The sequence below is a fragment of the Numida meleagris genome, chromosome 2 (assembly GCF_002078875.1).
Source record: "Numida meleagris isolate 19003 breed g44 Domestic line chromosome 2, NumMel1.0, whole genome shotgun sequence".
In the NCBI taxonomy this organism is placed as follows: Eukaryota; Metazoa; Chordata; class Aves; order Galliformes; family Numididae; genus Numida; species Numida meleagris.
Genome location: NC_034410.1, coordinates 116,402,588 through 116,415,791, shown reverse-complemented (window position 1 = coordinate 116,415,791; position 13,204 = coordinate 116,402,588). Strand labels below are relative to the sequence as shown.

Below are 13,204 nucleotides of genomic sequence, written 5' to 3'. Positions count from 1 at the left end.
CGGGCGGCGCGGCCCCTCCTCCCGGGCTCCCCAGCCCGCCCCCGAGCCCGCCCCGCATTCCCGGGACCCCCACCCCCGCCGCAGCCCCTCCTCGCCCCGCTCGCCCTCCCCGCCGCCGGGGGAGGGTCCGGCGGCCGCGCCAGGCCCGGCCTGCCGGGAGCGGCACCCCCTTTGAGGCTTCTCCCTCCAGAGCGGCGCGGCCGAGCTCCGCGCGGGGCCGAGCCCGCCTCCGACTACATTTCCCAGCGTGCACCGCCTCGCGCCGCAGCGCCACCTTGAGGCAGAGGCTGGAACGCCGCGCTGCTGGTCCGCCGGAGGAGGGCGGAGAGCGCTCAGCAGCTGCCGACGGGGAAAGCGGGATCTGCGCCTCCCGTCGATTTTATAGGTGTTTTATCGCGCACCTGTGTGCTGCTGGATGTTAATTACCTTCCCCGTTATAGTTTTAATGAGATCGATGTGACATAGGGTGGCTTAGGAACAAGCGTAGATGTTCGCAGCGCAGCGAGTAGCGTGAGGAAACTTCCCGCATACCGGAGCGCTGCGGGGCGCCACGCGGACACTGTGTTGTGCGGGCGGGAGGCAGTTCCCCGCGTGCCCACAATGTCGGACGCAGCATTTAGGGCTGAAACACGGAAAACTCGCACGATGCACCGTGCCCGCCGCACGCCCAAGCGACGCAGGCATTCACGAGCCACCCCGCGCTCCGCTCCGCGCTCCGGCACCGCCGCGGACACCCAAACGCGGGGTCCTTCCGGAGCGCGGGTCCTGCCCGCGCAGGCAGGCGGCTTGAGCTGGCCCCGCGCATGCGCCTGTTCTCTCTCTTCCGGCGCCGATCATGGCGGACAAGGAGTAAGTGGCCGCCGTGCCCCGCGATAATCCGTTGCCATCCGCGGTTGTGGCGGCGCTTGCCCGCAGCTTCCGCCGTTGGAAGGCTGCTTGCCGTTCCCTGGCTGCAGGGCCTCTGCTAGTGACCTGGAGGGCGGCCTGGGAGCGGCGGGAGATTGGGGCTGAGGGCGGCGGGGATGCAGCTGCCGCCTCCTCTGTCGCTTTCCTTCTGCAGGCTGCCGCGTAGCCCGTGGCGGGGCGGGGTGGGGAGGCAGAACCGGCATCGGGCACTGTTGGGTGGGGTAGGGGACGTGCGGGGCTGAGGGCAGTCAGGGCTTTGCCGGCTTGGGAGAACTCACAGGCGCTGTTAAGGCAGGAGCAGGCCCGAGCAGTTAGTGCCGTATAAGTGCCAGTTTTGCACGTGTTGCATCATCAAGGAGTTTCAAATGCAAGTCAGTTTAAAAATCGTGAAAGTAAAATTTAATTATCACTGGGCTTTTCTCTTCCTAAAGCTACTTTCTAAATACTTCTTAAAGTTGAAATACTGATTATTTTTGATGGGGGTGCAGAAATTGAAGAATAATAAGTCAGACTTCCTTAATGCAAAAGGAGATCTTTTAGGCTCTATCAAAGCCTGGTAACAGTGAGGACAAGTTATTTGCCTCAGTAAACTCGCTGGAGACAGTGAGGCCTGCATATAGGTGTCGTCTTTTATTACTTTTGGTGTTTATGATGTGCTGGTTTTAGTAAATGTGGGTTTTAAGAGTGTTTTTCTTGTCACTTAGGGCAAAGAAGGTGCCATCTGTCCCGGAAAGCCTCCTCAAGAGGCGGCAGGCTTATGCAGCTGCCAAAGCCAAACGTTTGAAGAGGCTGTTGGCTCAAAAAAAGGTGAGTATTTCACAACTCCTCGCTTGAATTGCTGTCGGTTTTGTAGGCGGGTCAGCAAACTGCTATCGCTGCTGACAGAAAGCAGTCAAGAACTTTGCAGTGCTTATATCCAGTCCTTTGATATTTTCTTAATATTTGGATCTGAAATATTCACTAGAAGGGATCAGAACTGTGTATAAAGAGATTCAGGCAGAGCAGAGGTTAAGTGTACAGTTGTCTGTAAAAGTTAATGCTGAGCAAGGAAAGATATTACGGTGTTTGTGAGGATAAGCATGACCTGTGGTAATACGTTGTTCAAAATAAAGCACTGTTACAGTGTGGCAGAGCTCTCCACGTTTTTGTTGACCGATGGTCGTTCTGAAGTCCGTGATACAGACAGATGTGCCTGCTATCTGTGGGGAGTTGGAGAATGTGCTACGTTATTTGGAGTTGGTTTTCATGTATTGAAATGCATTACGTAGTCTTAAGTATTGTTTGGTTTATTCCAGTTTCGTAAAGCGCAAAGGAAAATCATCTATGAAAGAGCCAAAGCTTACCATAAGGAGTACAGGCACATGTATAGGCAGGAGATCCGTATGGCCAGGATGGCCCGAAAAGCCGGTAATTACTATGTTCCAGCTGAACCCAAGCTTGCATTTGTCATCAGGATAAGAGGGTAAGAACAACAATACATTGTTTATATTCAGAAGCATTGAAATTGTCTATCTTTTTTCCTCACCTACCTTGTTTTGAGGATTTAAACAATAAATAAATCAGGCTTTTGACTGACTGCTTGGGAAGTTACTGGCAGTAACAATACATTAGTGACTTTATTCAGCTGAATGTAAAATCGTGCTGCTTTGTGTGTGCTGCCATTAGGAATTCTTGATTTATTAAAAAAAGACTGCAAATACCTGGAAGTTGTTATTTTGTTTCAGTTCTTCTTGATAAAATTATATGCTGCTGTTCTCTAGGAATTGTTGTTAGATGTGCTTGTTCAGCCACGTTTTGGTAAAAGTGTTAGAGAAAACTGACAAGAGAGAGAATTAAGTGCAGGAGAGCACAAGGATATTTAGTTAATAAGTGTAATTTTTGTTTGAATTTTTTTCATGGAGTTAAATCTGCTTTAATACTAACATACATAGATAGGATAATGTACTAAGTTTACTTTGTGGAATTGATAAAATGGAGATGTGTTTTAAGATAGGAGTGTTTATTTTCCTGTTGGGTTTTTTTAAACACTTGTTATTGCTGTGATGATACCGATATGTTTTCAGACGTGGATAATTGATGAGGCTTTTTGCTGTGCTCTCTAGTATCAATGGTGTGAGCCCCAAGGTCCGGAAGGTGTTACAGCTGCTTCGCCTGCGTCAGATTTTTAATGGCACCTTCGTAAAGCTCAACAAAGCTTCCATCAACATGTTGCGGATTGTTGAGCCGTATATTGCATGGGGGTGAGTTAATGCGCTCAGTTTTATCAAAGGGATGCAAACTTTGATTGCCTTGGATTTTGCTACACTAGTCTTGCCCATTATCCTGCGCTCAAAGCGTTTTGAAATCAAAGCAGGGAAAGCGCAAAAATGTGGGTAAGGCAGTGCTTGAAAAGGCAGTACTTGCTACATGTGATTACATTCTGTTGCCAGCACTGTTGCTAGCTCAGTAGGGGTAAGGTTTACTTCTGTGTTATTTTTATGTTTACATTTGGGATGTGCTGGAATTATCTTAAATTTTTTGCTATTGAAATTCCATTAGGAATAAAGCTTGCACAGTTTAATAATTCTTATCTGACTGTTGTTTCAGTTATCCCAATCTGAAGTCTGTGCATGAGTTGATCTACAAGCGTGGTTATGGCAAGATCAACAAGAAGCGCATTGCTCTGACTGATAACTCCCTGATTCGGAAACGCCTTGGTAAATAAAACTGCACTTCACAAAACAAAAATCAAACTAGTTTCGGGTGGACAATTAGTGCTAAGCTGGACAACTGTCCTTATTTGTCTCTTGGCAATAGTAGTGGTTAGTTAACTGGCTCTATTTCTGAATTAATACAAAGCATACAGTAATTTTCATTAGGAAGTATTGAAAATAAAAGTGTCAAGAATCAGACTTGAGGATTTTAGATTTGTAAATTTTGACTGTAATCTCGTCGACCTTTAATAGGACAGTAGATATTTCTGTAAGGAAAAAGTGCTGGAGCAGGAAGGAAGTTCATCGTACGTTGCTTTGAAGTTTCAAATGTGGTATTGGAATTTGCTTATATCTTAGACCTTCATGCTCTGGTAAACAGGCTTTTTAAAGTTCCTGTGAGAAGAAATAGCTATTAAAGCCATCAGTGTACTTTGTCAGAGCATAGCATGGTGGTCACTTGTCAGGAAATAGATTGAGCTCTTAAGAGGCTCCTTATTTCCCAGTCATACCAAGAAGTGCTGAACTCTATCTCTTGTAAATCTCCCTTCCAGTCTGAAGTGTCATGTTTTATGCTTTCAGATTCTGAAGGTAGAGGTATTACGTTATTACCAGCTGCCTTTTTAGCATTATATTTTATGAAGTTCACTTGTTACACGTCACTGAAGAATTTGGAATTGGGTGAAGAAAACATGCTATTGCATCTTTTGCAACTTTTAGAAATATAAATATATATATATTTATAATAATTTATAATAACTTATATTTAGAAATATTGCAACTTTTAGAAACAACTTTTTTGAATTTTAGGAAAACTTGGCATCATCTGCATGGAAGATGTGATCCATGAAATTTACACTGTTGGCAAGAACTTCAAAGTTGTGAACAACTTCCTTTGGCCCTTCAAGTTATCCTCTCCTCGGGGTGGAATGAAGAAGAAAACAATCCACTTTGTGGAGGGTGGAGATGCTGGTAACAGAGAAGATCAGATAAACAGACTCATAAGGAGAATGAACTAATGGTAAGGTGCTACCAAATGTTAACATTACCCATTATATCTCTACTATGTAGGCTGGAGTTGTTACTTGTTGACAGTTCGTTTGTGCTTGAGTGGTAGGTACCTGGAGTAGCTGAGTAGAGTAGTCTTTGTGAAGTTAAATGTTGATTGTAGATGATACATTTATGAAGTGGAAGCATTACTGGTAATTTGTTTTCCCTTCACCAGTAGCAAGTTTGAAAGCATTTGTTTGGCTGTTATGATGGGAGGCCTTCAGATTTTGGCTACAATTTTCAGTTCTCATTAATAAACTTCTTATACAATTAAAATGTTGCGATTGTAAGTACAGTATTTCTTCATATTGTCTGATTTCTGCAAAAACCATGGAAGCTTATTTAGGATTGGGAGAAACTAAATTCTCAGTTTACCCCATTTTAATGGTCTAAAGTTTCAACTTAAGGTTTCATTCAAAATTACTCAAGTCAAGCTTTCGTGGTAACAGACTAATTTTGAAAGACTAGTATGCCAATTTGAGTACACTGTCCTTTAGAAATGGGAAGTTTTATTGATACTTCACTTAAAGCAGTTTGGAAGTGGCTGCTGAAGCCTGAAATTAGTATCTGTTTCAAACTATCTGTCCTATCATTTACTGTTGTCACTCTGCTGTTCCTGTTTTGATGAGAAATGTTGACCATTCAGAGACAAAGCTTTTTTCCAGAAGTCTCATATTTCCCATCTTGCCAGCTTTCTCACACACTAAGCCAGCTTCAGTGTTGCCCTTATCAATTTTCCCTCAAGGATAAGTGCCTTTTTGGTACATCAAATATTCTGGAATTCAAGAAAGCTTTGTTGTTTCAGAATGGTTGGAAAAATTAACAGGTAGTTTTTGCCAAACTCCTCAAAGGCAAGAAGCTTTTGGTTTGCTTAGGAACTAGCGGCTTCCAAGGGCTTGGTTAATAAAAATAGCAGGTAGTAATGAGATTTCAGAGCTAAAAATGGGAGTAGAAGCTATTTGCTATTAATACATTTATTAGTATATTTATTAAAAATTGTTCTTAGAAACGTTTATGAAGGGAAGGTGATCTCTGCTCTTTTTGAAAGCTTTTTTTAAATCAAGTTTTGTTGTGTTCTTTTTTTAAGCAAGTTGAGGTCTTTCATACCTACTCTCTGTGCAAGAAGCTAAAGACAGCTGTGTGAGATAACCTTCCATTTGTCTGGCTGAGCTGTTTTCTTGAAGCATATATGTAGGTTGTTCTTCCTCTTTACTCGCTCTTCCAAGCTTCTTGGATATTCATTTGTCTTGTACAAAGCAGTGGACCTTTGAAGTACTGATTACACAGCATGTGGAAACCTGGCACTTCAGGAAAACAGTTGATTACTGAGGACAATGTTCCCATAAAGCTATTTAGTTTGTCTATGGAAATAAGTCATTTTGAGAAAGCGAGCTGCTGTGTTTGATGCCTTGGATGATGTTAGGTTGCTTTTGGTAGCATTCTCCAGAAATGTTATGTTCTTACAGATGCTTCTCTTAAGTTAATCTGTGAGTCTTCAAAAGAAAGATTGAGCACAACTATTATTATGCTTCTGTGCGGTTCTTGGGCATAAGATGAAAAATACTGTATTTAATTAAAACATTGCATCTCTTCTGTCGGTATAGACCCTTTGCCCTCCATCTTCACTGTCAAGCATATGAATAATACTAGCATGTATCGGGGCCTTACTCTGTCTTTTAATTTAAGCTACTGGATGTTATTAGCTGCTAAGCAGACTCCAAAAGAAGCTTGAGACAAGTTTGCTTTTTGTTTTAATTCTTCTGTGTAAACAGTCCCTGAAACTTGCTGAAAACAGGGTTATTGGAGAAGATACTAAATACATGCAGTGCCTCAGGATGTCTTTTCATACTGAATTCTCTTCTGCTAAGCTTTCAGAAAAATAGGAAAAGTGATACCAATATTTCAGGGTAGAAGTGTTTTACTCAGTTAGTTCTGTCAATGGAAATCGGTGTTCTCAGTGCAGAGATGTCAGTTTAGAAGTTAAAGCGTGCAAGACTAGTGAAGTTTTAAGTCTGGTGAAGAAAAAAGTAGTCAATGTTTTTAGTCTACATGATAAAGTGTAAGAGGGCACGAACTCTCTGGCTGGCCGAAGTAGTTTTGGATGTGTGTGTATCTAATGATACTTCCTTTTTTTCTGTTTCAGATTCAGATGCCCAGCTGCAGTTTTTCAAAGTCTGGTCTGTTAATAAAATCTTCTTGCACAAAACAGCATCATCTCAATTGTTGTTCTTCTAACGCTTTTTCATAGTGGCATTAGTTCATAAGATAATTGGGAGCAGCCTCTTTAAAACTGTGAATTCCCAGTATGCAGATAATACTGTTTTCAGCTTCAGGCAGGCAAGGGATTAATTATTTTTTTGAGTGACGAGTATGTGAGAATTTTCTCTGTAAAGAACAGTCAAGGTTGGATCTGTTCTTAAAACAGTAAGATGCTGATTTTAATGTCACAGTATTTACTTCAAGCTCTTAGTAACTTTAGATTATTATTTTATTTTTCCTTTGGTAAAAAAAAAATACAGTATGCAAAAAGTACTTTAAACATTCTGAGTAATTGCTCTGCTTTACCTAATATGTTTGCAGTGTTTTATTTTGGGTATCGTAGAAGTGGAGACCACAAGATTTGTTTGGATTAGAGCAATTGTTGCTGATGTATAAGACTAGCAGAGAGCAGGGACTGTTTAAAACTGCAGAACTCTTAAATGGAGCTTATATTCAAACCGACATTATGGATGCTTCCTCCCTGGAAGCATTCAAGGCCGGGCTGGATGGGGCTTTGAGCAACCTGGTCTAGAGGGAGGTGTCCTTGACTATAGCAGGGGGATTGGAACTAGATGATCTTAAAGGTCCCTCCCAACCCAAACCATTCTATGATTCCACTGAAGGATCTTAGCCTGCAGAGATGCTTAGTACAACAGATAAACAGGTTGCATCTATTGTAACTGAATGCTTTTCTATTGCTCTAATGAAGGATGCTGATTTAAAAATTACTGGTGCTGACTTTCCATTTTTTTCCAAAAGCTTGTAACAGGAGTGCTAATATCAGTTCCTTAGATTTTCAGTGTAAGTAAATAAATAATAAATATTATGGGTAAATAAGTGGATTTGTGGGTGAGTGAATTGAAAGCCATTCAAGTACTTTTTTTTTTTTAGGTATCTTTTTAATGTGATAAGCAGTATGATTCGCAGTGAGAAAGCATTGTCATGAAGCTGCTGGATGAAGGGAAAACTGTCTTCCCGTGGAAATTACATACGTGCTATTATCTTCATGGGAAACCAGTTCTCGTCTTGATCTGTTCAAGCTACAGGTTTAATTCTATTAGCTTAAAGCTGCACAGATAGACAGTAAGATTCAGCAAGTATCTTCCTTTGTTTCGACTGGCAGAGTACTTCTGTTATTTTGCTGCCAGGTTTTCAGTTATTTCCCTTTGACTCATACACATTTCTCTGTATCACTTCTCACCAGAAAAACATTACACGCATTAGTGAAGCAACACAAATGGATAGCGAACTTTGTATTATAGGTATAAGTAGAGGACGAGAGACTTGCTAATGAAGTTATGTTGAACCTATCGGATATCAGTTGTCTGCTACTCAGGTCCCAAAGCGTTTGTGATGGGGAGGTTAACTCAGTTTTCATGGTACTTGAGCAACTCATTTTTCGTAACTCCCTCTGAAATGTACTTTGAGAAGACTATGAAATGTTAATATGTGATGTGGAAACAAGTATGAAAACACAGCTATGTTAAAACCTAGTAATCCTGCATAGTTAAGGGGTTGGTCACCCTTTATGCTAGCACAAATTTAAGGATTTTAATATTGCTCACCAGGCATGTTCCATAGTATGCAATTACAGAAACAGCTCGTGGTTGGATAGTTAAGGTCAGAATTTGTACTGGAAATGAGGCATGATCCACTCACACAATGCATGAATAATACATCTTGGAGCATCTACAAAGCAATATAAGTTAAATGTAGATGCTGAAGAAAATGGCTCGGTCCCTAAACAATAAAAAATGTAAATCCTTTATGATAAAGTTCAGGTTCTTGTAAACATGTTATTTTCTCACTGTTTACAACTGCCAGAGTGACACGTTCTGGAATAAAATTTCTGTGAACTCTTATCCTCTTTCAGCATGGCCATCATCTTCCTTTTTTTCTCAGAACTGAAGCCAGGAGCTTTACCTAATAGCCATTGGAAAAGCAACAGGAGACTTCTGAAACACTAGCAACTTGCTTATAAAGTTTTCAGGCATGCTAAGGTTTATAGGCTTTGCAGTTAATTGGTATTCCTTTGCTGGTGTCCAGCTCACACAGCCTGTTTCACTATCACCAAGTGTAAAGTCACACATCTGGAAACAGAATGGGAGCCCATCCCAGGCATCGGCGTTTTGAGAGGAAGTTAGGAAACATGATGGATAGTCAGCTGAACGTACGCTCCCACTTGGCCAAATGCAATTTTTGGATGCTTTAAAAAGGGAATATCAAATGGTATGGGGGAGGTAATGTTACTTTTGTTCCAGTAGTGCTCACACTAGTGCCAAATGCAGTATCCAGTTCTCATGCCAAGAATCAAGAACATGCTTTATAATACTAAGGGAGCTTAATTTATTCAGTTTTAAGACAGACATGGTTACAGAATGAGTGTCTACCTATCATTACCTCCATGGAGAAAAATAGTTTGATAAAAGAATTCTTTGATCAAGCAAAGTTTTAATGAGATGACATGTCTTGAATTTGAGGCCAGATAAATTTTGGCTTCAAATTAAACATTTTCAGTGGAAGATAATTAGCCAGTGGAACACTTAACCAGTAGCGTGCCAGGTCCTTTGTCAGTGGTCATTTCTAAACTGAGGTTTATTTCTTTTTTCTTCCCTTAAAACATGCTATACTTCCAAGAGATTGTAGACAGCAATCACAGTGCCTCTCTTTCTCAGCAGAAGTTACCAAATGCAGGCTCTTTAGGGACTCGAAGAACACAAGTTACACCCTTGCTTCCAGATATCTGCAACTTGCAGCGGAGTTCAGAACTGCAGTGGTGGATAGTATGTGCTTGGAAGGGGATTTAGAATTAGGTAGCATGCACAGCGGGAAGTCACCCAGCTATGTCTTAGCAGTAAATAGTGCTCAGGAAAAGGATGGTAGGCTTTTGCCTACCTTTAATGTTGTGGCTTTGTTGCTTCTGTCCGTTTGGCATGCAGATCTTGCAGCTCTCCCTGGAAGACTGGGACCAACTTTTTTTTTTTTTTTTTTTTTTAAGAGAATTAGCAGGGCTCACTATGAGTCTCCTGTAAGGAAGGAAGATGGAGTCTGCGTTGTGCAATAACTGTCTTACACCTAGGAAGCTGGATGTGTGTGCTTTGTTCAAAACATTCCTTCCATCTCCCAGTTTTCAGAGTATTGTCCACAGAATTGCAGGTGAGAAAATCTCTGCACGTTGCTCCTTATTGAAATTATGTGCAAGTCTATGGCAGCAAAAAGATCTGGATTTTTAGCTTGGGTTTGAAAACTGCAGAGTGGACAGAGATCTGAAGAGTCATGCTTAGAAGGGAACAAAATTTCGGTCTCCCAAATCCTAGAAAAAAATTCTGAACTAGTTTCATTCAGTAGGTCACAGTAGGAATTTCTTTTTTCTTTAGTGATATTTAAATTGATTGTTATCTTTTGTGGAGTTCCCATTCTTCTTACCATTCTTGGTTTGTTTTTTTTTTTTGTAAAAGCTTTTGTACCATACCAGACTATGGGTATCTGCGACTTTCATAGTGCCTAAAGACAATTTTCGATGTAAGCAGGCTCTTAAGTAGTGTTTTTCATGACCAAAGAGTCTGAAAAATCAAGTACTAAGCATATGAATTGTGGGTGCTAAGAACATAGATGTCCAGAAACACTTTTCCACACAAAGATTCCATAATTTTTTAATTTGTCCCTATGTGATGATACCAGATATTGCTAGTCTTATCCATGAACACTGGAAGTACTTGTGACTTTTCTCATGTTGCAAATAAGCAAATTTTCCCTGAATTATTTTTCTAAAGATAAGAAACTCCACAACAGTTCTTTTTTAATCTGCTAAGTATTTCTTCATAGAAATTCCTTGTTGCACTTTCCATCTTACATTATGAAATGACAACATACTTGGTTAGGAGAAAACTGAGAAATAAGGGAGTGCATTGTCATTGGGCCATATGTAGTATCTAGGGAAGAGACTACATGGAAAGTAGAATCTAGGGTACAGGAGGGGAAGGGAGCATGGGGAGGTACAAGCAGCAATTACTCTTCACTTGCTTAGCGCAATTTTGGCAGTACAAAGGGTCTGTAAGTCCAGTTTAGCCAGCATGCTGCACGCTTTATGTGCTTCCCATCCTGAGCTGAAGATGTCTGGTACAACTTAACCAGGCCTGTGCTGCCCACCTCTGCAGCAGTTGTACCTGTGGTACATGGGTACCACATATGTATCAATAGTATATGTTTCCACTCCTACTGCACTTTGTTAGGAGCTACGCTGGGATTATTGCTCTTGTACCTGAGAGCAGCTGTTATTGAAACTATGCTCTTTCTTAACTTCCCAGTAAAACTCAGCTGAAGTTTTCAGGTCTCAGTCATTCTGAACATCTAATATGTAGAATACCACAACAGTATCTCGTAACTTCAGTACAGTGCATGTTTAAATTTTTGATACTAATGCTGTATATCACACATCATTATAAGGCCTCCAGGATAGACACAAATACACTGTGAGCCAAGACAGGTCAAAAAATGAGATTCAAGCCAGGCTCCAAACATCTCTTATTTTTATTCTGAAAAACAGGTGTTTTTCTCTTGTTCTTCTAATGTCTTTTGCCAGGCATCGTTTAACATGACTGAATTGTAGAACAAGTCTAAATAGTAAACTGTAATACTGGCACTTTTTTTTTGGTAATGATATTTTATAATCTTCTTGTATTTTGCTAATATCTTCTAATACTGAAATATGGTGAAAGGAGGAAGGAAAATTGTGTTACGGTTTTCTTTACATTGACAGTCTATTGACATATCCCATCTTTGTGGGAGAAGCCAGAAGAATTGAAATCAGCATAAATAATAGGTGATGGTACAGCTGTTTTGAGTTAGACATAGGACGTGTTATTAAGATGTTAAGAAGAAATGAAACTAATTATTTGGTAGTACGAAGCTCTAGACTTTTTACTCTAGAAGACTAGAGGATCCAGGTTGTAATGTTGCATTTATTTATAACCCAGAGCGATGAAGGTGAGGAGGTCTTAGCTCTGACTTGAGCACAATGTTAATTGGTAGATGACATTGCTTTTGTTATTATTGTGGTCTAGTTCTAATGATCACTTTGTTAGATTGGAGCCTGGTGTTTTGGGAGGCTTCTGCATGATCTTTGCTGTTTAATTTCTCATTACTACCTCTGAAACTGCTGCTCTTAAGTGTTTTGAGAGCATGAAACTTGGTAGACGAAAGGTCTAAAACAAAAACAAAACCTCATTTAATCTTTTCATTTATTTTGTTTTACTTACTGTATATAATTAAAAATGATCTAGCTCAGTGTAGGAAGAATTGGATGACTCCAGAGGCACATATTTTGAACAGTACTTGCAGGCTAGCTTCTTTCCAGTACCTGGAAGGACTGAGTTAACTTTCTGCTAGCCTGTCTGCCTGACATCTGGCTTTCTGCTGTCAAGCTGTTTGTTTCTCCTCTTTTGGATTACAATCACTGGCTTTCTGAAATGAACTACTGTTCTACAGCTTCCATTGCTAATGCCTTTATATGACAGTACTTTGCTTAGCAGACTTTGAAGTAATTATCTGATATCAGTACTACTGTCTTCTTTCTGCTAAGAGAAAAACCTACGTTAAAAACACGATATGCCAAGGTTTACATGGCAGGATAGTAGCTGAGCCAGGACTCATCCCAAAAGAGCAGGAGTGGAATCTACAGCCTGGAATTATGGAACTAAGCTTCTGTGCGCTGCTGCGGAGCAGGTGGCTGTGGCTAGTGAAGGGATTTGTGCCAGCTGGTGTACTATGGCCGGGGAGGGCTCTGAAGTCTGGTCGCTACAATCACAAGTGAGGGGAGTTATACCTCAAAACGTAGCATTATGAAACTGTGGTTGCTTTTTCTCTCCCCACAGCTGCCCAACTCAGCTGCCTTTGCAGTTGGAGTGGGGACTGTCCAGAATAGAGAAGGCTCTGGGGAGACCTCATTGTGGCTTTCCAATACTTGAAGGGAGCATATAAACAGGAGGGGGAACGATTGTTCACGAGGGTGGATAGCGATAGGACAAGGGGGAATGGTTTTAAACTGAGACAGGGGAGATGTAGGTTAGATATTAGGAGGAAGTTTTTCACTCAGAGGGTGTTGACGCACTGGAACAGGTTGCCCAGGGAGGTTGTGGATGCCCCATCCCTGGAGGTGTTCAAGGCCTGGATGTGGCTCTGGGCAGCCTGGTCTAGTGGTTGGCGACCCTGCACTCAGCAGGGGGGTTGAAACTCGATGATCTTTGAGGTCCTTTTCAACCCCTTACATGTGAAGAGGTTTTCTGTTATATACTATATAA

At 41.3% G+C, this 13,204-nt stretch overlaps 1 protein-coding gene across 1 annotated transcript; it reads left to right on the top strand.

Annotated features, from left to right (window-relative positions):
• On the top strand, nt 720-6,854 carry RPL7 (ribosomal protein L7). The gene is made up of 7 exons (XM_021387160.1): nt 720-849; nt 1,611-1,713; nt 2,202-2,368; nt 3,009-3,146; nt 3,493-3,602; nt 4,407-4,617; nt 6,790-6,854. Exons 1-6 carry the CDS (start codon nt 836-838, stop codon nt 4,613-4,615), a joined length of 741 nt encoding a protein of 246 aa, XP_021242835.1. The 5' UTR covers nt 720-835; the 3' UTR covers nt 4,616-4,617; nt 6,790-6,854.

Coding starts and splice junctions, on each gene's coding strand:
- RPL7 (XM_021387160.1), top strand. Junction 1,714..2,201: donor GGCTGTTGGCTCAAAAAAAG/GTGAGTATTTCA, acceptor GGTTTATTCCAG/TTTCGTAAAGCGCAAAGGAA. Junction 3,147..3,492: donor GAGCCGTATATTGCATGGGG/GTGAGTTAATGC, acceptor CTGTTGTTTCAG/TTATCCCAATCTGAAGTCTG.